We start from the raw sequence: 27,096 nt of genomic DNA, 5'->3' as shown, positions 1-27,096 counted from the left end.
GTTTCATGATCAATCACTATTGTCACTTTAGAGTGTCCATCCTGTTACCAGTGTCACAATTCAAACAGGGCCGATTCAAATCGACTGAGACGCTCACCATGTAGCCAGTATAAGGGCCTGTTCCTCAGCGCTAAGGTCTGGGAGTTCATGTTCAGACGGCTCTGCCAGGTTAATCTGGTTCAGGACTGTATCATCACCCAGCTGAAGATCCTATAAAACACATGATGAGAATCAGAGCAGATCCTAAAAAGACCTTAAAAATAAGAAAAAGATATGACAAAACACAGATCACACTTTAGATGAGCCAAAAATGAGAGGCAAAATGACATATTTAGTATTGTATAATGAACAGCATTTATAAAGCCCATTCTCCTGTCGAATTTTACATTGTAATTATTCAACTAAAACGTAGCTCTTTATAATTATTTCCTGAAATATTACCTCAAGTGAGCAAATTATGTTCAATCATAGTCAGCATTGATACTTATTAGCTGGGGCGGGGCATATGCAAATGAACATGGTCCTCTGCTTTAGCCCATTTAAAATCTAATTTGTTGACATTTACATTCTATTCCCATGAAATGAAGACCGCTCACGCAAGTAAACTTTACCTGAAAAGCCATCACAGAGACAAATGATAAAGACCTAGTGGAGCGCTATCAGCTCAGAGTTTGTAAGCAATACTGATCTTATCACATTTAATCCAAAAACTCAAGCAATCTCGGGAAAAAAATGATTTACTGGACTTTTAAAACGAGGCCAGCTAAGGGGAAACAGAGATAAGGTTCATGAATTTTCCGTAAAATCTTTGTCTGTCCCCAATTTGTCATATTCGCAGCCAAGCAGATAATACCAGACACCACACTGCCACTGCACAGATCACCCAAACACTAGATAAAACTCAACTGCTGTCCAAAAATGTGCAATAAAAGTAAAGCACTGCCTCAGGGTGAGAGGAGAGAGACAGCGAGAGGAAGACGGGAAAGAATGGGACAGATGGAAATCTGCATAAAATATATTTTTCACGACCTTCACCACAGCTCAATGTCATGTCTGCTGTCAGAAGTAAAATAAACGTCGCCCCCTGATGGATGGGAAAAGTAAAGCACAAATCTTGCCCCCAAAAGGACTGTGATGGGTATTTACATACCATGGGGCTAAAATGAGCACAAGACAAGAGGCAAAGGAGAGTGGAAATTGACTTTTGAAATTTAATATAAGCTATTCACCAAATTCTTGTGGAATATTTGTAGAAACACCAACATAAGTCAAATTTTTATAATATTCTGACCATCACTCGAGTACAGTGATGAAAGTCATTTAAATCACATAAATTGTCAAATAAAGAAAACTAAAGAAAATTACATAAACCCATCATGCATACTACGAGTCTCTGGTGACAACGACCTGAGCCGATAATAATATTATATATATAATAATAATAATATATAAAATAATATTTTTTTAATTATTAAATTAAAATTAAAACGTGTAAGGCCTGTAGTAGATTTGTCAATTAACCACCATTGTCATGACAATACATAATTCATAACAAAAGCTAATTTTAGAAACTCCCACGTACCTTTGGTAAGAGTTCTTTAGGTGTCGGCGTAAGGGAGAGACAATCAGAATTAAAAACAGGAGAGTTGTCCTTCCGTTTGACATCTAAGATGAGTTGAGCAAGGAAGTTCTCCTGAAAACGAGTTCTCTTCCCTAGGGCACCTGAGGGAGACAAACAGTTATTTAATCATTCATGCATTCCATCAATTCTTTCCTCATTCGCAGTGCTAGGTAATCCATATTTTTTCGACCATTCATTCCATCTTCCAATTACTTCCGTCACGCATTGCCGTACATATCCATCCTTCAATCACCTGCACAGAATCATCATTTTTCTTCTTGTTATATTGCCTACCCGTCATGTTTACATCAAGTCCTGACAGATCGCGGGCTGTGTGCAAGTGTTCTTTGGCCCTGCGATACTCGTAGTAGGTCAGGCAGGTATAACTGCACTCCAGGTGGAACTGAATGGCCAGGCTCCTGTGTGTGTTGTTGTTGAACAGCTCCTCACATTTACACACTACAGAAACAGAGGAAGGACCAGGTTACGAGAGGCACCATCTACACATTCAATTTACTAAAAAAGAGAAGGAAGAAATGAAGAGGAATAAATGACAACAAAAGAAGAAAGGATTAAGTGAGAAGAATAGAAGGGAGTAAAAATGATAAAGGAAACCTAACTAAATGAATGAATGAATAAAGTAGTGATAATTGAGCCCACAGCTGTATATTCACTTTCAGCAATACTGCATGTATGAAAATGTGAACGCTAAACCCTTCATAAAGCTCAGCTTGAACACTTAGTGACCTTCAGCGTGATCTGTGTGAAGATCTGAGTGAAAAGCAGCACCTTTCCTCTCATACACTAACAGAGCTCCAAGTCATTCACGGGCAAGTCACGCGCACGTATCTGTGAACTGTGAAGGGTAAGAAATGAGCGCTGCTTTGTTCTGCTCACAAAAAGAGATGAGACACAAACAGCGATTGACTCATGTTAACATAAAAAATAAGCAGCAAGAAAGGCAGTCATAAAAATATTACAGTGCGCCTCGAGTATACGGACTAAAATAGCTGAAATCCTGATTTTGAATTAATCATACATGCAGCCTACTTTTCAATGTCACCTCTTCAAATGTCATCAAATTGAATGAAAGCCTGTTATTAAAGAAAAAGCATCTCTGCCTGTGGGCTAAGAGGAAGAAAAAAAATAAACAACATTTGAGGTTTTATTCTAGAAAGCGAAAGCAGTGACTAATTGGGTAAGAGAAGATATTTCTAGATGGAGTTTCGCTCGGAATTCTTATTTTAAATAACGTAAAAAATTTAACTGATTGCATACATATTATAAATGATACAAATTTTGTAATTTTTTATTATCAATCAATCAACGTTTATTTCTATAGCGCTTCACACAACCGTCAGGAATCCAAAGTGCTTCACATCATAAAAGTAATAAAACACGATAAAACAGCCCAATACACAAGTATAGATACATATAACAACATAAACAAGAAAAAGACATTGTCCCACCACTACTGCGTATTAAAAGCCATTCTAAATAAGTGGGTTTTTAGTTTAGATCTAAAAGTAGTTTCATCCGTAATAGTGCGAATATCAGGGGGTAGCTTGTTCCAAAGTCTCGGTGCAGCAACAGCAAATGCCTGATCACCCCATCGCTTATACCTCGACCTTGGGACTTCCAGCACCAATTGGTTTGAAGACCTTAACAACCCGCTGTGCTCACGCAGGGTCAACATCTCGGATAAGTACTCCGGGGCCAAACCATTTAGGGCCTTGAAAACAAACAGCAAAATCTTGAAATTAATTCGATACTGTACTGGAAGCCAATGCAAATTATAAAGGACGGGAGTGATGTGAGTACGCTTAGATGTATTGGTTAAAAACCGAGCAGCAGCGTTTTGCACAAGTTGAAGTCGTGAGATGGAGCTTTGATTTAAACCAATATAGAGAGCATTGCAATGATCCAACCTCGAGCTAATAAAGGCATGAATCACTTTTTCCAGGTCATGCCTGTTAAGAAAAGGTTTAACTTTAGACAAAAGGCGAAGCTGGAAAAAACTCGTTTTGACAACATTACTGATTTGCATGTCAAATTTCATGTTGTGGTCAAAAGTAACCCCTAAATTTCTAACAGCGGGCTTAACATATGGAGTCAAAACCCCCAGATTCACAGCTGAACCATTTGGGTTACCAAAGATGACACAGTCAGTTTTTGCAGTGTTTAAATTAAGAAAGTTTTGTGATAACCATATCTTAATATCATCAATGCAACTAAGTAGGGAGTCTAGCGCGACACTAACATTTGGTTTTAGAGGCAAATAAGGTTAAGGTTTCTTTACAGCAATTACTAAATAAAATGAATCAAATACAAATAATGTGCAATTATTTGCACTTATTTCAATTAATTTGCTCTGAATACACAATACTTTTTAGAAAATATTGAACATAAACCAATATGCAGACTAGAACAAGGATGTCCTTGGCTAAATTAAATAACACATCATGCAACTCAATTTTTAGCTGATTGACAGCCCTACTCACCACTTCTAAACCTTTGCTACTGAATATTAAAAAACACCACCAAATCAGTTCCCTACAGACACCCTCATGAAAGCGGTCACCTACAAACCTGGGTTTAAATCTTCACCAATTAAATCCCAGTGCAAGCTTGACATTTACCAACATGATGAAAGACCTGCTCCAATATCCAGTCACCCATGTAACTCGCTGAATGTAAACGCTGATTAAAAATTATTCACCTTTATTATTTACCAACTAATAAAATGCTTCATTGACTTCATTGAGTCAGTGATAAACTGCTCAGACAAATTAGCTCAAAACATAAACCCTACCATAAGAGCTTAAGCCTGAGCTCATCTTCAACCAAGTGAAATACAACCTTATTGTTCTGAGAAATCTTTCCTACTTTTCTGATCATTTTAACTTTTTGAAATACAAAAGTAGTCAATATCCTGTGGGTGCTGTAGATAATGACTACTGGGGTAAACGCGGTGTACTTTTATTCAGATTGAACTGAAGAACATCATTTTTTACCCACAAGACAATCCATTTGAACAATTTGAGGTTTGAATAAATTGGGGAGTGGGGATTCAGACATCATACTGGCTTTGAGATCCTACATTTAAAAAGGTCTTCAGATATCAATGAAGATCCCACATGTAATCTCAGATCGCATCTACGTAAAAGACACTTTCTAGATGGAATATAAATACCATGTTTCAGTTCAAGCTTGTTTGGCTTTTCAGCTGTAATATATCATTCAGTAACAGATTCTGTTTGTGGGAGTATCAATTCCTGCCATTAGGAGCTCCATAATGCCATCTGGTCAGCAAGGATGGATTATGTTCATGCAAGGCCCTCAATATGTGATGAACTAATGAAATTGAATAGCAGATACGATTGCAAGATATAAAGTTGCATAAATGTTACACATTGCAAAAGAGACAAACCACAACTAGCTGCAATTAGGTACTGTAGTGATGCTGAGGAGTCATGAACACATATCACCTTGTTTGGTGGCAAAAAAAAAAAAAAAAAAATCACATGCATTCAAGCACAAACATTTCAATTTTACATCCCAGGTCATTTATATCTAGGTTTTATTTGCTCGATGCCCCTTGTAGCAAGAAGTACCGAGGCTCTAGTCCCACTGGCGCAGTCCATAAGCTGACCTTGCAGGTTAGAAGTTAGAAAGCAATTGCAAACCAGATATTTCAGACATTACCTTCCACACAGCTCAGCCAGCTATAGAATTAAGGACAAAGCAATATATAGTATAGCTGTTTGAGCAATGAATTTAACAGTCCAGAGGGTTTGAGAGGCAGAAGTGTTGATTGTTTAGATGTAGCCATTGCTGCAGCAAATTAATGCCCGGAGGCTGAAAGAATCTGTGCGTCACACACACACTCACCTAAAGGATTATAAGGAACACCATACTAATACCGTGTTTGACCCCCTTTCGCCTTCAGAACTGCCTTAATTCTACGTGGCATCGATTCAACAAGGTACTGAAAGCATTCTTTAGAAATGTGGCCCATATTGAGAGGATAGCATCTTGCAGTTGATGGAGATTTGCGGGATGCACATTCAGGGCACGAAGCTGCCGTTCCACCACATGCCAAAGATGCTCTATTGGGTTGAGATCTGGTGACTGTGGGGGCCGTTTTAGTACAGTGAACTTATTGTCACGTTCAAGAAAACAATTTGAAATTATTCGAGCTTTGTGATTTGGTGAATTATTGTGCTGGAAGTAGCCATCAGAGGATGGGTACATGGTGTCCATAAAGGTTTGGACATGGTCAGAAACAATGATCAGGTAGGCTGTGGCATTTAAAAGATGCCCAATTGGCACTAAGGGGCCTAAAGTGTGCCAAGAAAACATCCCCCACACCATTACACCACCACCACAAGCCTGCACAGTGGTAACAAAGCATGATGGATCCATGTTCTCATTCTGTTTATGCCAAATTCTGACTCTACCATCTGAATGTCTCAACAGAAACAGAGACTCATCAGACCAGGCAACATTTTTCCAGTCTTCAACGGTCCAATTTTGGTGAGCTCTTGCAAATTGTAGCCTCTTTTTCCTATTTGTAGAGGAGATGAGTGGTTCCCGGTGGGGTCTTCTGCTGTTGTAGCCCATCTGCCTCAAGGTTGTGCGTGTTGTGGCTTCACAAATGCTTTGCTGCATACCTCGGTTGTAACGAGTGGTTATTTCAGTCAAAGTTGCTCTTCTATCAGCTTGAATCAGTCGGCCCATTCTCCTCTGACCTCTACCAACAAGGCATTTTCGCCCACAGGACTGCTGCATACTGGAGGATATAGGATGCATGGGATTCCCCCCTTTCTGGTCAATGTATCCTTGCCTCTGCTTATCCCCGGTGGGGATACATTTACCCCAAACAAGTAATTAAAAAACAGGTATTTTTTTTCCTTACAATTCCTGCAAACACAGTGATGAAGTTCATTTTCTCATGATTTATTTTTGAATAAAAATGTTTTTAAAAAAATGTGTAGCGAATTAATACCTTCAGGAACATCTTGGTATGCAAAAAAGCTGATCGCACTCAGTTAAATAAGGAGAGCAAGCTGTATAGAACATAGGTTCTTTTAACATGTTTTATCTATATGCCAGGTTTAATTAGGCAGACCCAAAATTTTAATTTTTCTCTAAAATATTGTTTTTCAAAACTTGAAAACAACAGGCCTAAGCTATACTACAATAAAGAATGAACAAAGCCATAAAAATGGACTAGCTTTTTAAAGTTTTAGTCCTAAACTATGACTAAACTTATATAAGGAATGTCTATGCTCAATATTTAACTGCATGTTACTTCAGTTTAAAACGCTTTGAAATGCTCCTGAGGCCAAGCAGTCAATGAATCGGCTGATGTGAGTCCCTGGCGATCCCCTAATTTTCCCACAACTCTCTGTGAAGGACAGTGAATGCTTTTGGCAGTCAATACTGAAACTGACAACACACCTCAGCGAGGTGTTATTTCAGCTTTGAGAGCTTCACAAATATAACATCATTCTGCAAATAAAAGCCTAGCGTGCCACTAGAGACAGGCATGATGTTGAGGTCTTTTGAAGCAGAGCCACTCACCATCACAAGACAGAATTATCGCCTGTATCCTCTTGTAAATATTGCATCTGAACATCTACGCTGATTATCTATATTGGGGCATAGCTGATGCGTGTCTGATTAAAAAGCAGCGCAGGAAACTCATTCCGAAGGCACAGGAACCCAATTAAGATGCTGCTTTGCTGCAGAGCTCATCATTTAGCCCACGATTCCCTGGTGAATCCACATTAACCAAAACTCTTCAGAGGAACGGGTCTATATCCTGCCATTAAAGCAAAGCAATCTTTGACTCACTTTTTCCCCCTCAGAAACCATTTCATGGGCATCTATAATGAATGCTTTCAGTTCACACAAAGTAAAAGGAAATTGTAACCTCATATTTGATGCTGAGACCTTTTAAAATTCCATCAACATGTTTAAAATATAACAAGTCATTGTAGTTTAATTCTTAAATGCATAAATATAAACTGAGCAGCTTATCAGAGGCAAAGATTTGGCACAGAATCTTTTTCAACAGCTGAATAGACAACATTTTCTTTATCGGAGTAACTGAATAACTGCCAGTCAAATCCAAGACAACTAGTGAAAAAAAGCTTCTATTTCTATTTTTTGTATTATTAAAAAAAAAAAAAAAAAAAAAGCAGATTATCAGCAATTCCATTGAGGGGGGAAATAGTTAAAAATCATTATATTATACTGTATTTCATATATATATTTTCTTATATTTTCCTATTTTATATAATATTTATTAATATTTTTTCTATTTCTTTTAATGTATTTGTCCCCTTTCCCAGACATTCAGACTTTTGTACTTCTATCATGCCATGATATTAAATAATTAGGGTTCGAGCACTGTTGGTGCGAGGAATTGCTCCGTTTAATTCTATATATATTTTTGGCAAATTATGGCAATTACAAAGTACTTTAAAGAATATCATATTACACACCCATTTCTAATATTAAATAATATAATTTACACACCAATAATTACTTATTAAATGTAATTTATTCCTGTGATGGCAAAGCTGAATTTCAGCACCCACCCTAGTCGTAAGTGTCACATGATCGTTCAGAAATCATTCTAATATGCTGATTTGGTGCTCAGGGAACATTTATTTTTATTTTATCAATATTAAACAGTTGTGGTACTTAAAATTTTCTGAGGAAACAGTGATTCTTTCTTGATTCTTTAATAAAGTACAAAAGAACAGCATTTATTTACCATGACTTTTTGATCCATTTAACAAATCCTTGCTGAATAAATGCATTTTTAAAAAAACACATAAAAATTCATACTGACCCCAAACTTTTTGAACGGTAGTGCAAATACACATTCATATAGAGATTATTAAATCTGACTGTGTTGAAAGAGGTCTGTCTGACACAAGGGTGTCAAGTTGAGTCAGAGATGACATAATCCTGAGGAGTGTGATACCCTGTACCTAAAAACCCAAATCCTTCTGAAACGATCAGCAAATGAACAGAAGAAATATGAGCCCATTTTCAAAAGGCACACTGAAATATCCCAAAATTGGCTACACATTTCTTTGATGCGTAAGGTTATCGGGTCAAATGTTACATCTCTACTGTTGTTCATTTTGGTGGTCATATTAAGTGGCTTCCGTGGTGACCGTTGGGAGGGTCCCATAATGTATGATCACTTTTCACGTCATTGTGGAGGACGTTTAGTCTGCAGAAAGCAAACCCAACCCAAAACTGCCCACAACACTACTCCGATCACAAACTTTGGGAAACCTCATTACTCCACCTTTGGCATGTCACTGCGTCTCTATTTCACAAACAAACATGAAGTGCTGACATCATCAAACAGACGCTGTCACCGTCACCTCAGAGATATGAACACGCACACACTACTGCAAAAAACCCACAGCCTGAATCTCCACGTCGCCCTCTAGTTGACATCAGCTTCTCTAAAGATGACCCACTTAATAGGAGCTGACAGCTGTGTCATCTCTCCACTAAAGAGCGTCTCACGTCGCTGACATGTGCCTTCAGCAGCTGAAGTGATGTCAGGATCTGAGCTGTGAAGAAATTGAGGCAGCACTGGGTCTGAAATCCTTTTAGACACTCCGGATTCCAGTTTCCCCGAGGATTTGTTTCCATTAAAAAAAAAAAAAAGCACACAACCTAATCTGAAGTAAGTTCAAACATTACATTCCAAGAGATACTGTATCAGGCCCAAAAAGACCTATGATATTTAAAAAAAAAAAAAAAAGATGCACTACTGCCAAAAGGGTAAACAAACAACTGATGATGCTGATTGATTACCAAGCTAAACTACTTAACCTAATTGTTTAAAAAGCATTGTATCAAAATCCCTGATTTTTTTCGTAATTATTTCATTACTTCAAAAGTATACACAGGCTGTTTGACAATTTCAGTCCAAGATGTTTAAAATGCTTTAAAAAGAAAAAAAGTAGGCATATACTGTAGCGCAATGGTATGTACTTTTTCAGCAGCCTGGGTTCAAGAAGAACTGAATACACCTACTGTACATTTTCTCTACAGGTACTTCAAAATAAAAAAATCCTCAAGCCTCGAACCAAAACAAACATGAGATTAAATCACATTTTTTTTTTTTTTAAATGGGTACAAGATTATGTACGCTTGTTACACAGCAACAGCAAGATCTCACTTCAAAATCATTAGCACAGTAGGTCTTCACTGTGAATTTGGAAATTATTATTTTTTTGAATGTTTACAAAATTTGAATGTTTTTTTGAATGGCTTTTACAAAATCAATTTTGAAGTTCATGATTGGTCTAGCTTCAAAACTACATTATCTAAAACTTCTCCTTTAGAGATTTTTACTTGTAGAATTACTTCAGTAAAACCAAATGTAGTTATTTTAACAGGTAAAAGGACTACACAACTGTGTGTGTGTGTGTGTGTTTTCTTGCCTTTCTCGATGCAGCTGAGTGCCAGGTTGAAAAGCAGTGGGGATCTCTCCTCTAGTATCTGCTGATGTAGAGCGACATATCGCAGGGTCCACCAGGGCAGCAGCTATTTACACACACAAACAAAGAGATGTGACAAGTTACATTTTACATTTATGCTACCTTTCAAAATTGTGTGGTCGGTAGGATTTAATGTTTTTGAAAGAAATCTTGTATGCTCACCAAGGCTGCATTTTTTTTTATTTTTTTTTTGATTAAAAAAAAAATAGTAAAACAGAAACATTGTGAAGTATTACAATTTAAAAACCTTTTTCTATTTTAATTTTTTTTTTAATCTTAATTTTTAAAGAAATTCTCACATAGGCAAGAAAAATTACAATCAGAGTTTGATAGATTAAGGTGAAACTTAATCAGTCCATCAGTTCTACACAAGCAACATTTATTAGTTTCGATGGGGGACTAAATGTGGTCCACGTCAAGGACGAATGTTTTCAAATAGTCAAGTGTTATCTGCAATGTCTCTAAAATGAAACACAACACTGAGTGTGCAAAGACGACAGCAGAGAGAGCAGTGATGTTCCGAATTAAACATTTATTTATGTACTTGCACACAACACAAACATTAAATCTGTATGCTGGTGTATCTGCCCTATAAATGACCAGAATCAGAGTTTGTGTGTTCGTTTGTTCTCACACTAATGAAACAACGTTCTGGAACATGAGGCAGTGGGGGGGCGTGTGACATACTGCGCCTCTCTTTCTCTCAACTAATCGCAGCACAAACATTCATCTCTGTGCTTGTAGTTGCACAAGATGGGGAAATACATGTATAAATGCATTAGTTACGCCCATCTTACCACATAAATATTCACAGAAAGAAAGAAAAAAAGAATGACATGTGTAATGTCTTCAACACAGACAGTTAAAATACTATAAAAGATTGTGGACACTGCTGGGAAAATAAAATTTGTTTATAATATTTACAACTTAAAAGACTACAGGATTTTAGGGCTGTAATTTCCTGCTTTGAGACAGAGAGAACAGTGAGATTCATGACTTCATCCTGAGTGTCACTTATCACACACAAAATGTGTGTTTTTGCTAATCCTATTCTGACTGACAACCTGAAACGAGGACACTTCAGTCAAGAACTAAAGCATCAATACTGATTATGACATTCCGTGTGGAAGTGCTATTCCTGCTCCTGTGGAAGTTGGCCATATAACTTTACAATTAGCACTATAGATGCCCAAAGGTAGCTGGAATGTTACTTTTCTATCTGTAGCTTTAGAAGAGAACTGAATTTTTGCAATATAGATGCCATTTGCTATTAACATTTTAATTTGTGGTCTGACCCTCATAAAAAAAAGCTAAAAACTTGTAGGGCTTATAAACTTTGTTTTAGCTTGACAGAAGCATCAAATTTCCACAAAAATATTAAGCAGCACAATTGTTTAAGACGACGACGAAGAAGAGTTTCTTGAGCACCAAATCAGCATATTAGAAAGATTTTTTTTTTTACAAGCCTGGAGTAATGGCTGCAGAAAAATCGGTATAATGACATCTGATTCAACCAATAGGGTGATTTGGAGGAGGGGCTACCTCTGTTTAAAAAAAATAATAATAATAATGGTAAAGAGGTATTTTGGGAAACTTTTTCAATTCCACTGAAGAAATTCCACACTCCACTGTTTTTCGAACAATGATCCAAACATACACTTAGTCTACTATTGGAGAATCATGCAACATACATATGGATTAGTATAAGACCAACAAACATCAGGAGACACGCACATCCATCCTAATGCTCCACTGCTGTGAAATTTATGTGCGAGGCCTTGACACACACACATACAGAGAGACAAGAAGGAAACCACGGTCATAATTTAACTCTTATTTTGAACAGCCTCATATTTCTTCATCGTCTCTCTCAGTAATGCACAAACGGGCAGAGAGTAATGAATGCAAGAGATGCAGTAATGACTGCAAAAGATGGCTCCTTATTACCCACACACATATTGGTGTATTATCTAACTGTTCAAGCGAACTCAAACTACAGAACCCCTTTGTCACTTACATTAGTTTCTCACAAAGAAATTGTCGAGTTATAGTGTCCTGCAGTTGCACTGTATTGGTGTGTCATCTTGAGTTCCCAATCATGGTGAATTCTACTGCAGTGGTGTAAAAGTGATTGTATCTCACCTGAAGGGTCTCCAGTTTGGCACCGCAGTTGACGAATATGACTCTGGTCAGCAGTAGCAGGAGGGGATTGGACACAAGACTGTAAACAGACTCTCCATCCAGCTGAAGACTGGACAACACGGCCATGTTCAGGGCTGCAGGCTGTGTGTGTGAGTTAGAGAGAAAGAGAAAAAAATAGAAATGATGAAACAAGATGTTCTCATACTATTAGGGACATCTAATATTAGTTTATCATGGTTTTGTAATTAAAACTGTAACCACCACAGTATACAGTAATGTGAAATAGTAAAATATTTAAAATTATTAATCATGAAATGTAACTGTAAATTTCATTTTAATCTCCTCAACAATTACATAAAATTTGACAAAAGCTGGCTTATCGTTTTTGATAAACATTTAATGTAATAGAAAAAATATCTTTTTAGAATTTATAGGAAATAAGTTTATCAAAAACATCACTAAGTAACAGTGATTTGAATTTTCAACCCGGTTACCAAATCTGTAGGTTTCTTATTTTAAAATGTTTCATTAAATTCAACTTCTGATTCAAAAAATGTGGTTTAAACTACATTTAACCATACCAAATGATTGTAACAGGTTCGCAAAAGTGCATACAAAATTCATATTAAAGCCATATTCAATTCATTGTATTAAAAGAGGAACAAATAAATATAGCTGCGAGCAGCGATTGAGGGCCCAAGCCGGTGGTACCACAACCCCGGTGCCTTTAGTTACCAAGGCACCGGGGTGCCGGTACCGCCGGCTTTGGCCCTTCATCGCTGCTCGCAGCTATATTTATACATGTATGTATATATATATTTATATTCGCCTTTTCCGGGCTTGGGCCCTAAACAGAACAAATAACATCATCTAAAGTTAATTTCAAATAAAAAAAAACTCATTTATATTTACGCATTTCATTGGTTTTTATATTCAGGCCCTACTTGTGGTAAGTGCCTTCAGTCCACCCATCTCTCTCCATGTCCGCTACTCTCAGTCTAATTTAGAGGGGCTCTGCTTTCTAGGACGAGGCTGATAAATCAGCAGCTTTAGAAAGCTGTGAAACAGCAGAAACTGTTACACACACACAGTGCCTCTCCAGGGATCTACAAGGCCTTTGTAGGCCATTAGGGAGAAGAATCTCTTCACCTCTGAATAATTAGGAGCCCTGAGAGGTTTCATTAGCAGCCCAGTAGCCCTCTACACACTCATTATCCAGAGCACTGACCTGCCCAGTGTCACCATCATCTTCTATTCCATCTATCACACACGTCGCATAATTTCAAATGAGCATTTAGCGGGTTTTTTTCCTCATTAAAAATGTGTGGATGGATAGATGTGCGGTAGGATGGATGGATTAAATCCACAGGTGCATAATGGTACCGCACCTCTGAGTTCTGGAGCAAGGCCTCAGGCAGAAAATCAGAGATGTGAAGCTCAACTGGTGGCCCGGTCCAATTACTCTGAGCGAAAAGTTTCAGACACCCCACTGCCAACGCCAACAGAGCAGTTTCTCTACAACAAACAAAGAGATCAGGTTCAGAATAACACAGTTAACCTTATTACAGCCACTGGATCTGAGTTGAAAACATAGACTGTAAACAAAACATCCATCAGGTTAACGTTCATTGTTCATTTTTGATAACATTTCCACACACAGTTGATGTAAATGTAAGACCTGAACGGATGAATCAGGTGCCAGCAATGTGCCACCAGCTGAAATCAAAGACCTGAAATAGTAATCCCAGACGCCATTGAGAAAGGACATTTACATGCAACTCAAATTCACACTTTCATGTTTCGCTGTGATCTACAACACGCTATTCTCACAGGAGAGAAAGAAAACAGTTGAGTCAATCCCATTGTGTATTTTGGTGCCTTTAAAATATTACATGAAAAATAAATGAGAATGTACACAACACAACAGAAAGATGATGACAAAAAAACATCAGCATTCAACACACAAACATCAATCTACCAGCATCTAATCTCTCAACAGAAAGCACCATTCATTATTCAAGCCATTCTGCTCATTTACAACCACTTTCTGCCCCTCTAACCGAAGCCACAATGAGAGAGGCTGTATAAAATGAAAAATTAAGCAAGGGGAGCCTGATCGAGCAGAGAAGAGATAAGACGAGAAGCACGGCTGTGGAGTGCAGCGCAACCACCCCTTCCTCAACTCGTTCTTTCTCTGGAGAGAAAAGATATTAAAGTGGGCTTATCGAAAATTAGTAATTCATGGCTGAAAGGAAGGGGACAGTGTTTGAACCCTTCTGTATGGTTTTATTCATTCTCTACACAATAAAACGCTCCACTCAGCTGAAGCCACCGACCGCTAAAACTCTTTACATAGCAGTTCACAACATCTACGCTAACTTTTCATGTAGTCAGTTTCATTAAATCTAATGGGAGCATTACAATTTTGTATGTCTTGCTTTGTGTAAAGAAATTGTGTATTTTGATAGATGGTGTTTTATTCACAATAAAAGTCAATAAATTCCAAAATACATTGGTCCTCATTGATTTTTACTGTATGTGTAAAAAAACTACATAGAAATAACATTTCATACAGCTAACATCTGCTACAGCCGCCTATGGTAACAACGCTACTTCCTGAACAGTAAAATGGGGTATTTAACTCTAAAAGCAAAATCTCATTGGCTGATGTCAATTTCTGACAACGTGATTCTCAAAATGTATTTTTTTCCCCTCATACTCTGAGCCAGAAATCTCCACTTCAGCACTTACACCAAACTTTTCAGTTGTATTCCTATCTATATACTTAAGGTTTTTACAGAGGGGTTTGTTCACAACAAACCCCTTTGTTGTTATCGGGGTTGGGGGGGATGGGTTCATTTAACACTTTTTAACTCATTTAAGACTGCTTGCGTAGATAGGCTACTCAACAAAACAGCAATAATTACAAATTTGTGTTATTGTTAGTTCAAGCATGAAAGAGAACTCTGAAATGTCATTCAATGTTTGCATTTCGGGTGTTTGCTCAAAGAGAGCCACTTCACTAGGGCCCTATGATTTCCACGATGTGAAATACAAAGATGGAATCCAGGAATCCAGTGAAAACTCTGGAATTTAATGTATATGCAGAATTTCAAGTAATTTGTCAATTCTTGGATGGATAAATCAAATCAAAAGTAGGTAAATCAAAATAACTACATAGACTAGTCTCTCTGTGTGAATGACATCTCCCACACACACACACACGTGACGTTCGCAGTTTCAGTCACTTCATCAGCATTTCACCAAACTATCGAGAAAAACTATTATAATTTATAAGCGCACAGAAACTCAAAATGTCTTCACGACAACCTGTCAAAATAAGTTCGGTTTAACCTGAAGAAATTATAACAGATATATAAATTAATGTTTTAATAAATTACTAAAATTTAATTCACCCTTTATAATGAGTACAAAAACTTAACACAAATTAAACAAATTAAAAAGAAAAAACCAATCCAAAAAAATTTAAACGGAAAAAAAAATTTTATTTGGAAAAAATGTAAACGTGCACCATTACAGATTTGAGTTCCGTGTTTGCTTCTTATCACACTTGAATAATTTATTAACAGTTGAAAGAATGATAGCGTGATCATAATGTTGGGAGACCAAAGAAAAAAAAAGAAAAGATGCTGCATTGATCATACATACACATACATATGGACATACTGTATATAGATAGAGATCTAACCATTAAGGAATTTATTACAATTTGCCCATCAATAAATTAGAAATGTTGTATTTACAATGACAGTGCTAAATAATTCATAGCCAATTAGAGGACACAGTACAAATAAAACCATTAAAACCACAATAAATATGACATTTGAGCCCGTACAACAGAAATCATTTAACTACCGCTAATTAACAGTAAATCTGCAGCAATAAAATTTTAAAAGTCCTGTACTTTAGCAGGCACAATGAGTGTAACTAATTGAGGACATCTTTAGCCAGTAGTGAAATTTTAACAAATATAATTACAGTTTCACTAATTAACTTTGTCCTCATTTGCATTTAGATTGTAATAAATTTAATTAACTCACTTAAATGTGTTACACAGAACATGCATGTGCCTGCAGCATTTAGAAGTGCAAAAAAAATGTAAATGAATATTTCTCATTGCAGTAAAATGTATGGAGTTCTGTACTAGCGCTAAACAGCACAAAAAAATGTCATGATCTTTCTGCAAGTACAGTTAAAAACTGAAAGAAAGCCATCATATGGACTAAATCCTCACCTGTCACTCCTCTGGTCTTCAGTGGCATTGCTAAGGTAAGACAGCACCTGTCTCTCCAGATAGGCCTCAATACAGTCAGCCTCTTCAGGAGCACTTCCCAGCAGCCCCTGCACCACAGAGCTGAAAAGCACAGCCTCGAAATCTCCCTCACACACCAACTGCAGCAACGAACCTCCATCTGAACACACACAAGGGGAGAAGTACTGAAGAGACACCAATGCGTGTATGGTTTGTTCCCGAAATTCACTTTTAGCGCTCATTTCTGAAGTGCCAGTACCTAATAGAGAGAGAAACATGACTCAACTCACTGTCATATTTAAAAACTGAAACAAATGCAGAATATTCTCTTCTCAAGCTCTTTAGTAAGATCTCAAACTATGAGCATTAGGCCTAGGTGTATGTTTATGAAGACAAAGAGGATTCTTGACTGCTGGGAAAAAGTGATTAATCATGAAAATACAATTGTGAGAATGTGGGATGTCGCAAAGGGTCCTCATTTTTAATGATTGTCCACATTTTTGTTATTGGTTATGGTAATGGTATTATTTTTTACAGTAGCTTGTGTTCTTACGTTTTTTATATTATTAAACAACATTTTAACCTGAAATGTTTATTATTTCCATATATTATTATTATTATATTTTTACAGAAGAAAAGAACCAAGTACTTTAAGAAAAATAAAAGTTAAAAATAATCTGTTAATTGGTTAACCAAGTTACCATAAGGTATTCAATACAGTGATAACTGTAAATGATACATTTACAGTATCTCCCTCCATTGACAGCTTAACAACTACCACTTTGATGTTTCAAAAAGTTCCTAAAGAGATTGTAAAACTAATCCATATGTTTTCAACCAATTCTGAAGATAATTGGTTGATGAACAGATTGAATTTAGGCTTTTATTCACATATTCAACATTGAGCAGTGAACATATACAGAAACTTCTTGACGCGCAAGAACAAACCTCTTGCGGAAGCTCAAAAGTTCTGTATAAAACACAACAAAAAACCTCATTGGTTGTTGTGGAAGACCAAACATGCTGCGTAAAAATATCTTCATTTGTGTTCTGAAGATGAACAAAAGTCTTACAGGTTTGGAATGACATGAGGATGAGTAATTAATGATAGAATTTTCATTTTTGGGTGAACAATCCCTTTAAATGTCCATGTCTACTACACAAAAACAACTGAAGTTCTCAAATTCAGTTTCAGCCACTTGCATGGAGGAAAAAAGGAAACCCATAAACAAAAAGGATAAAAAGTACACCAGCTTGAAATGTGTGAACTATGAAATTAAATAGTTCATTGTACACAAAGAACTGGCCTGAAAAAGCTCTCACTCAGAAATACAGTTTATTTATACCAAACATGCAGTTACTTTAAAGCTGCAGTTCGCATGTTTCCTCTTTGTCACCATCTCTGTTCGAAATATGCAATTGCAATTATTTGTGTAATTATCAACTTTAGTGAGTTGTAGTTCGAAACTGAACAGGACGGATGAACACATTGAGGAGAGTGTGCAGCTGTCAATAACCACACCGGTGTCAATACTGGCATTCAGAATCATTGTCATTGATTATTATTTTTGGAAGTATGACTAACATAATAATGTTCACCGGAAAATGTCATCTGAACAAGTAACATCCACTTTTGTTCTGGTTCTGACATTGCAGTAAATCACGCTGATTAAATCTAAAAATCACTTAGCACGCAAAACCGTGCAAATTATACTTTGTTCTCAACTTGTTAAAGCTACACTGTGTAACTCTTTTAGTTTATTCTTAGCTAAAACCACTTAGTTCTTTCAAAAATATATGTGCTCATTAATGTATATTTACTTTGTTCAAGTAATAAAGTATTCTCGTGAGTGTAGGGGTGTGCGATATGACGATTTTTAATCGTGGACGATTAAAATGTCTCCACGATCTGCTTTTGAAGAAATATCGTAGTATCGTGTTACAGTGCATTCAATCAGTTCAGTTCTGGCGCCGCCGTCTCAACTGTACAACGCGACGTTGCCTACACATCACACATGAATAGGTACGGGACACTACAATTAACAATTCACAAAAGTTCATTATTTTCATAAGCCTTGCCGGTTAAACATTTAATTCACGCGCTGATGCGCTTTTCTAACGTTCGCTTTCCTGACCGCATAAATTACCCCCGACACTCGCAGGCACTAGAAGCCTGTCAACAGCGCCAGAATACTGGACTAAGTTATCTTTCGAGTCTTATTATGCTAATACTGTTAAATACACACAATGTTTACATAAACAGGCTATGTCTAAAGTGAAAGCAAACATTTGAGAGAATATCTGGTGTAATATGCGTCTATATTAAACGCGTCAAGTGCTGGTCTAAAAGCGACAGGAATAAATAGTACTGCCGCTTGTCCTTAAAGGGATAGTTCACAAAAAAAAAAAAAAAATCTGTCATTATTTAATCACTCTAATGTTGTTGCAAACCTGTGTTAATTTCTTTCTTGTGCTGAACACAAAAGACGATTTTTTTTAATGTGGATAACCAAACAGTTGCTGGTCCCCATTAACTTCCAGGAGAGCACCTATAAAAAACTATAGGGGGACCAGCAACTGTTCGGTTACCCACATTATTCAAAATAACTTTTATTTTCAACAGAAGAAAGAAATTTATTCGGGTTTAAAACATCTTGAGAGAGTAAATTAAAACCATTTTCATTTTTGAGGGAACCATCCCTTTAGTGTTAATAAAAGAAAGAAAAAAACACAAGGAGAAAATCACTGACTAAGAACTTTAATAGTAGCTTTAATAAGAATTAATTTATTCAGTGAAGTCTATGTAGTGTTTTAATTTCATATTTGTTCATTTAATTACTTTCTTCAATGCTACTGCTACTGTAAACTTACTGCATCTGAAAAAATAAAGCACTATTTATTTAATTTGAATATTAATTTGTGTAATGTTTATCTTGTCTTATTTTTTTAATAACAAAGAAAATAATGACAAAGATTTTTATCTTCGCCACTGGTGTTAGGCTTATAAGGCCTATAAGGCTTTGTTTTTAACATAGGGCCATTAGTTTGGCTGTAATGAACAGCCACTTGCAAAATATTAAAACCAACTTGAAAAAGAATCGTGCTAAAAAATCGTGATCGTGATTTTCCTAAAAAAATCGTGATATGATATTTTTTCCCATATCGCCCACCCCTACGTGAGTGTATAAAATGCCATTGAAAATACATATGGGTAAGGGGTTCTAATGTCGGTCGCCATATTGCCCCTCCATCTTGAAAGTACATTAGCCGAAGAGGGACATACCCGTTAATTCAAGCTTTGGCTTTCGCGTTTACGTTTGAGTTAACACTCATGGACGAGGTCGAACTGGAAGCCATGTTAATCTTGGACTACACTGGCCACCGTAGGAGTTAAAACGAAAATCAGAATTGAGAGGAATAGAAACTAATATTCACTGGACTTTTACACATAAAAAGTCACATAACTTTTCACCGCTAGATGGGGGTAAAAATCACACAGTGTAGCTTTAAATATTAACAAGTCCTTCCGATATGTATCCTTGTTTTCGTATGTGTCCGGTTGCAGTCTCTTTTTTTCTCTAGCCACTCCGAAGTCCAAACAAAGTCTTTTGCAATTTACAGCGGGTGAATCTGTTGTCACTGGTGATTGTCGTTTGAACCTTTCTGGATCCGCCATCAAATGAGAAAAGGCTACAAATCTCCACCTCCAACATCCTCACTCGCAATACAGCCTACTGGCCGAGAATCTCTAATATGTATTTTGGATCATTTTTAACCCAAAAAAAAAAAAAAAAAAGCTACGGACTGCAGCTTTAAAACACTTTTTTCCCGGTGAACGATGCTGCAAATATGCCACAGAATGCCAAAAGCAAATACTTAGTTTTATCCTCAGGCAGTTATAATAAACCCATGAGGACAGTACATGTGGAGAGCTACACTGAATTAAAATTATCCTTATTTGATCATAGCACAAAGTGCCTTGAATTCAGTTTAGATCTTGGATTACTCTGCTTCCCTTTGCAGATACAAAATGGTGTCGCGTCTGATACGAGTAAAGAAAGCTTCACTATTTCTAGAAGAATACTTCACTTTGAGCCACTTCGCTTAGTCGTTGATCTCTTCTGAGGGGAAACGAGTGAATAAATGTGACTGAATGAGGACAGACTGATAATAGCTTTACTGAAGATCAGATTGACAATTCAGACACCATCCTATGAGTTACACATTAATCACTCCTGAGGTTGATGTGTGTGTGTGTGTGTGAGAGAGAGAGAGGAATGAAATGTGCAATGTAGGATGTATACCAAATTAACAGTTAAAATATACATAATACACTGTACACAGATATTTGTCACACCACTACAGCACATTAAACTGACAGAGAGATGGGGGTGATAGATAATGTATGAAATAAGAAGCAAGCAATAAAGTGATAATGAAGTCATAATATAGACTAATAGGGGGGCGTTCACACAAGGAAAGGACGCGTTCTTTCATGCCCAGGGAGCTCTTTTTATTTTTTTATCTTTAAGTACACTATGGCCAATGGTCCACATCCAGACCACACCAATGTTGTGTTTTAAAGACGACTTGTATAATCAAATCAGTAGGCTATAATTGAAATACTTAAATAACCAGCAACAGTAACAGATCTTGGTTAACTTTTAGTCGGGTACTTGCGGTTCAGTAAGTCGGATAAATCCAGAAGCCGTGGTGTTACCGGTTCACTTGTGTTATTCGTTTCGTTCAGGAATCGTACTACACTTGTGCATGCACGCATGTCTATGTTTGTGGTCTACTTAAATTTTAAAAGAACCAGTTCGTAAGAGTCAATAATTTGGAAATTGGAGTCCATTGGCCGCGCTGTATTTGTTTGCCTAAAAATGACCATCTAATAAGAATAATTTGTTCAGGAAATTAACTTCACTGTATTTGTTTAATTTACCAGAACAATCGTCTCTTTAATGCCTATTTTCTTCAGCAATACGACTACAGGACAGGTGCTTCTCAATCAGAAGGCTACATATCTCAGCTGTCACACCACAAGCTCTGTCGAAGGATGTTTCAATTTGAAGGATCGTTGAAGGCAGCCTTCGTTTGGCTTACTTTGAAGGATGCATCCTCCATTTATCCGCAATCCTTTGCACACATTCCAATTACAAAAAGAATCATCGGAAAATGAAGTGGCACTGAACTAGTCCAGTTTCAGATGGAGATGAAGGCATTATGTATTCTTAATCATATAATGCTAAACTGCTGGGAGACCACACACAGCTGTAATTACCTGTACTGCATTAATAGAAGGTCAGTTTTAATAAAGCTTTTTTTTTTTGATGAAACAAGGGCAAAAACATTTATGATGTAGCCATGTGTGCACGTTTCCGTCAAGAATTTCTCATTGTCTAATGCGGAGGATGACTCTAGCCCACAAGACTCTGAAAGACTGGACTAGGAACGACCCAGCCTCACTAGGGTGCAGCAGCCTTCCGTTTAAAAAACACCCTATATTTCCAATCAGCTCCCTAGTTCAGTAGTCAGGGCATTGATCAGAGTCGGCCATTACAAGGGCTATCTCAGGCCCTGTCCCAAATGGCACACGCAGTCTAGTGGCCTTAAATTACGCGTTTTAGACAAGAGTCCGTAGGGTGTCCCATTTGGCATTTCAGCGCTCAGAAGTGAGCTCATGAGCGCCGCCTTTGTGCCCTCGATGCATACTTTGGCGAAGCCCGCACTGTCGCACCCTGTCCACACGAGTTACCAACCCAGGAATATTGCGAACACCCAATCAGATAAATGAAGGGAGGAGTTTCATGGCTGTTTGACTTTTGGTGGCATGATCAAGCCTGTCCCAAAATACACTCTCGCATGCCCTCGAGGGCGAGGCCAACGCCCCTTAGGTCTGCACTTCCTGACGTCACCAAGTGTAAACTCAAAAGAGGGCCACAAGGCCGGATTGTGCCATTTGGGATGCAGCTTTCAGCACTTAAGGTCTAGCGGACTTACAATGGCTGCCATGTGTGCGTGTCTGTTAAGTTTAAGAGGCTGTAGGGTGTCCCATTTGTCATTTTAGGTTTCAGAAGGGTGCTTGCGAGCATATATCAATATGTGCCTAGGCCTGTCGCGATAGTCGATGAATCGCACAATAAAAAAAAAATGAGATCGATAATTGTTCGAACGCGATAATTTCCATTTGCATGCTTGTTTGTTTTCCTCGTGTGCATCTCTCTCTCTCTCTCTCTCTCTCTCTCTCTCTCTCTCTAACAAAGAGTCTTGATGACAATTCTCTGTACCTTAGCGTGAACTAGAGCTTAGATTCTCTGCCGGGCCCTTGATCTACAGACGTGCACTGCCAACGCAATTTGGTGCGGCGTGGCACTAGATCTGATGGCCGAGTGCGAGCGCGGGCAGTAATGCACTCACTCAGTGCGTGTACGTTGTGGGAGAATAAAACGATTCGTGGGACTCTCGCAAACTAGAAATCGTCCCCTTGGAATTATATGGTTCTATCTGACATTTTGGTCAAAATTGAGTTATTTACATATTCTTATTCTGTGACAATTTATTTACATTATGTGATGTGTTTTGTACATTTAGGGTCCCTGTAATTTTTATGTTTGAAAGTTTGAAACTTGTTCCCCATACACATTTTCCTATATGGAATGCAAAAACTTTGAAGCTCAATATCTCAAAACTGTTCAGAACGCAGATATAGAACCTTATAATTCCAAGGGGACGAAATATCTATGAATAAAACATTTAAAAACAAATAGATTTTTATTCATTTGTTGCAGAAAAGCAACAAGAATAACTAAAACAAAATAGAAACAATTTACAGGCCAGAGTTTCTATTTATAACACATTTGCAGCGTTAAGCGATGCAGCCAATCACATACATATGTGTTGATTTCATGAATGCAATGGCCAATCAGAAGCATTTACGATAAGACTCCCCTCACCGCTCAAAATGATTTCTTGGAAAATTTATCGTTCAGCAAAATTTGTTGTCGTCGTGACAGGCCTAACTGTTATATGTGCCCTCAATGCACACTTTTGGTCAAGTACGCACTGAAGCGAGCTCCGCAGCCAACGAGGCGATGACTTCCCGTCAATCAAAGCGACATTATGTCAAAAAATGAGGACACACTGCAAGAACTTAGGGTGCCATTTGGGACAGGCCAGGGTATCAATCGCAAAATCCTTTCAGTGCACTAGACCGCTTGCTCTCTAAAAATATCCCACAATGCACCGCAAAAACCAGGAAGCATCAATGCTCACTATGCTCCCTTACCAGAAATTAAGCCACATTTTTGTAAGGAATACTTCACCAAAATTTTTTTTAAATGTAAAGTTGTTTCAAAACTGTACGAGTTTCTTTCTTCAGTTGAACACAAAAGAAGATATTTTAAAGAATGTTGGTAACCAGACAGTTGATGGCACCCTTTGACTTCCATAGTAGAGAAGGGAAAAAACTGTGGAAGTCAATGGGTGCCATCAACTCTTTATTATTATTATTATTATTATTATTATTAATCAGTGAGTTGTTTACATTACATTTACATTTAATCATTGGCAGATACACTGATTCGCTCGGAAGCGGATTGAGACACGCCCTCATGATTGAATGACTACAAGAATCGACCCTTAATTATCTTTTTTCTGGAACCGGACTAGCAACGCTGTATTTTGATTCACTAAAAAGAACCGGCTAAAAGAGTCATTTGTCTGGAACAATAACTATATTTGCTTCGAGAATCGACTCTTAAGACTTTTATTCAGACTTTTATTTGATTACTCAGTCATTCGTTCGAAATGTAACTACAACGTAACGTCCTATTGGTCATTAAAATCATGCGTTCGAGAATCGCACTGCATGCTTGCAGTATAATCTATAGTGGTGTTGCGGTGCCGCTGAGTCGTAAAAGTAACACTGCCACTGCCAGTGTATTTAGTACACTGTTACGTTCCGTCCGCCCGCATCATTACTTTCGGGGGAACAGTTAATGGAACAATAATTTAAACAACATTATTTCGAGAGAATAATATTAAGTATATGCGTTCAATAAGTTCCGCTAATTTAAAAAAATAATAATAAAACAACTCAAATGTGTTGAGCCCTTGTTATTTACGTCCTCCTGAGTGAACGCCCACTTAAATCAACACGGCCACATATGATTGTGTATGCGGCTTTGTTCTAAAACTGTGAGCTAAATAACAGCGCGTATTTTTCTCGTGCACATGCTCACCTCGACATCAATAGAAAACACAGGCATCTGTCCTCATGTTTCTGGCTGTCCGATGCGCAAAAGATGCCCACACAAATCCTCCAATAACACAGACAGAAGTTATGCTGTCAGAACGTTGTCAAATGCCGCTCGGTTCACAGTCTGTCTGGACCCAGTCCTGTGCGTCGGCGCGGCGCTGAGATTTCAACACACATGCGGCACATTTAAACCACGTGAGAATAACTGCTGCGTCCAGCAAACACTGATCAACTAGCACGCAAAACATCCACAACAATAACCGAGTAGATCCAAACCCGTATTATTATCCATAGCTGGACGAAACCATCAACATCAGCCAATATCGTCATCTCAAAAGCACATGATGTAAGATTTCTGCCGCTGTCTCTTACCTGCGGTGCTGAAGCCGATCTGTTTCAGGTCCGGACCCGGACTCAGTCCGCCCAGAACCGCCGCCTCCAGCTGCAGCATCATCGTCCTCGTCAACCCTCAGAAGAGAAATAAAACAAGCGTCACGTCGCTCGAGACCTGCTCTGTGTGAACGTGAGATGCGATTGCGAAGAGCTCGTGTGCTCACTCTGATGTGTTTGATTTCTGCCCATGTGCTGTAAGTGTCATCAGTGAGCAGCCATGACAGCAACGTGGTGCATTATGGGATACTTAATACGGAAGCGCCGCCGAGGGAGCGTCGAGATTTGACCAGGCGCTCAAATGAACGCAGCGTTAAATTAGGTTACTTTAAATCTATTACATGATTGAAATAATATGTGATTTGTATGAAAATTCGAATTGTAGCTAATTAACCATTCTATTGTCTTCTGTTCATTTTTTTTTTTACTTTTTTATAGCCTACAATAATGCCCGACATGTCCAGAATGTCTAAACAAACACACACAAAAAAGAAAAAAAAACAACTGTTATTCAAATTTGCCATGTTATCACCTTTCACCTCTGGTCTTGCACTAGGGCCTATTTATTTTTATTAATTTATTCATTGTTTTCTCAAATTCAACCAAACTGATTTGGTCTACGATTAGGATATCTAGGCCAGATCTAGCCATCTATCCTAATTGTAGACCATATCAAATCAGTTGGATTGAAACAATGAATAAATTAATAAAAATAAATAATCAAAAATAATATAGGCCTATAAAAAAATAAATTAGCCTAATAAAAATAAAGATCCAAAGAATGTTCCCCAAACGTTCCCGTATGGTTCCCGTTTGGTTATTTTTTTTGGGGGGGGAACCAAATAAGAATGTTCTAAGAACGTTCCCTGTAGGTTATTTTTAGGTTTAATTTTATAGCCTAAGGAGAACTGGGAATGTTCACTGTAAGTTATTTTTAGGTTCTATTTTATAACCTAAAAGGAACGTTCCCATAAAGCTTCCAGAACTTTACCCTAACCTTAAGGGAATTTTCTATTTGCGTTAAGAAAACTTTCCTGGGTAAGAAATGGGGAACGTTCTGGAAACCAAAAACTAATGTTCCCAGAACATAAAATTGAATAGCTAATATTTAATGTTATAATAATAATAATATAAGTAGCCTATAACTATTAAATTCCCAGTGTAAATTCCCATTTGTTTGAGATGCGCCTTGCCTCCAGTCGCCTGAAATGTAGTAGTCTATTCTAAATATAGTCTATTTCAGTCGCCTAAAATGTAGTCTAGTCTCGGCGAGAAAGGTTGGATACAATTTAAAGGGTTAGTTCACCCAAAAATGAAAATTAAGTCATTAATTACTCACCCCCATGCTGTACCAACCCCGTAAGACCTTCGTTCGTCTTCGGAACACAAATGAAGATATTTTTGATTAAATTTGAGAGCTGTATAACTACCACATTGGCTCCCCTTTCTTTTCTTCCTTGTAGGCCAGAACGAGAATTCCTTAGATTTCCACGACGCATGCGCGAGAATTGCGATCTGAAGTAGTGTAAGCGGTGTAAGCAGATCGCAAATCTCGCGCATGCGTCGTGGAAATCTAAGGAATTCTCGTTTTGGCCTACAAGGAAGAAAAGAAATAGTCGAATAAACTCGTTATTTTTGTTTGTTTTTTCGCACAAAAAGTATTCGCGTCGCTTGATAAACATATAGTTGAGCCACGGTAGTCACTTGGGATATTTAAACATTTTCTTCATTGACTTTTTGGGCCGTCAAGAGGCAGTCCTTTAGGAGCCAATGTGGTAGTTATACAGCTCCCAAATTTAATCAAAAATATCTTCATTTGTGTTCCGAAGACGAACGAAGGTCTTACGGGGTTGGTACAGCATGGGGG

At 37.6% G+C, this 27,096-nt stretch overlaps 1 protein-coding gene across 1 annotated transcript in view; it reads right to left on the bottom strand.

Annotated features, from left to right (window-relative positions):
• The window catches only part of ttc27 (tetratricopeptide repeat domain 27), an 86,455-nt gene extending 60,673 nt beyond the window's left edge, over positions 1-25,782 (bottom strand). The window contains exons 1-8 of the mRNA XM_039669515.2: positions 25,212-25,782; positions 16,562-16,739; positions 13,695-13,821; positions 12,307-12,447; positions 10,108-10,210; positions 1,916-2,080; positions 1,583-1,722; positions 98-210 (exon numbers count right to left, since the gene is read on the bottom strand). Of these exons, the coding sequence (XP_039525449.2) occupies positions 98-210; positions 1,583-1,722; positions 1,916-2,080; positions 10,108-10,210; positions 12,307-12,447; positions 13,695-13,821; positions 16,562-16,739; positions 25,212-25,293 (1,049 nt within the window). The 5' untranslated portion in view covers positions 25,294-25,782. The remainder of the gene's footprint in view (positions 1-97; positions 211-1,582; positions 1,723-1,915; positions 2,081-10,107; positions 10,211-12,306; positions 12,448-13,694; positions 13,822-16,561; positions 16,740-25,211) is intronic.
• Between the last annotated feature and the right edge of the window lie 1,314 nt (positions 25,783-27,096).

The sequence above is a fragment of the Pimephales promelas genome, chromosome 15 (genome assembly GCF_988280905.1).
Source record: "Pimephales promelas chromosome 15, fPimPro1.hap1.1, whole genome shotgun sequence".
NCBI lineage: Eukaryota > Metazoa > Chordata > Actinopteri > Cypriniformes > Leuciscidae > Pimephales > Pimephales promelas.
This window is presented reverse-complemented; position numbering and strand designations above follow the sequence as displayed.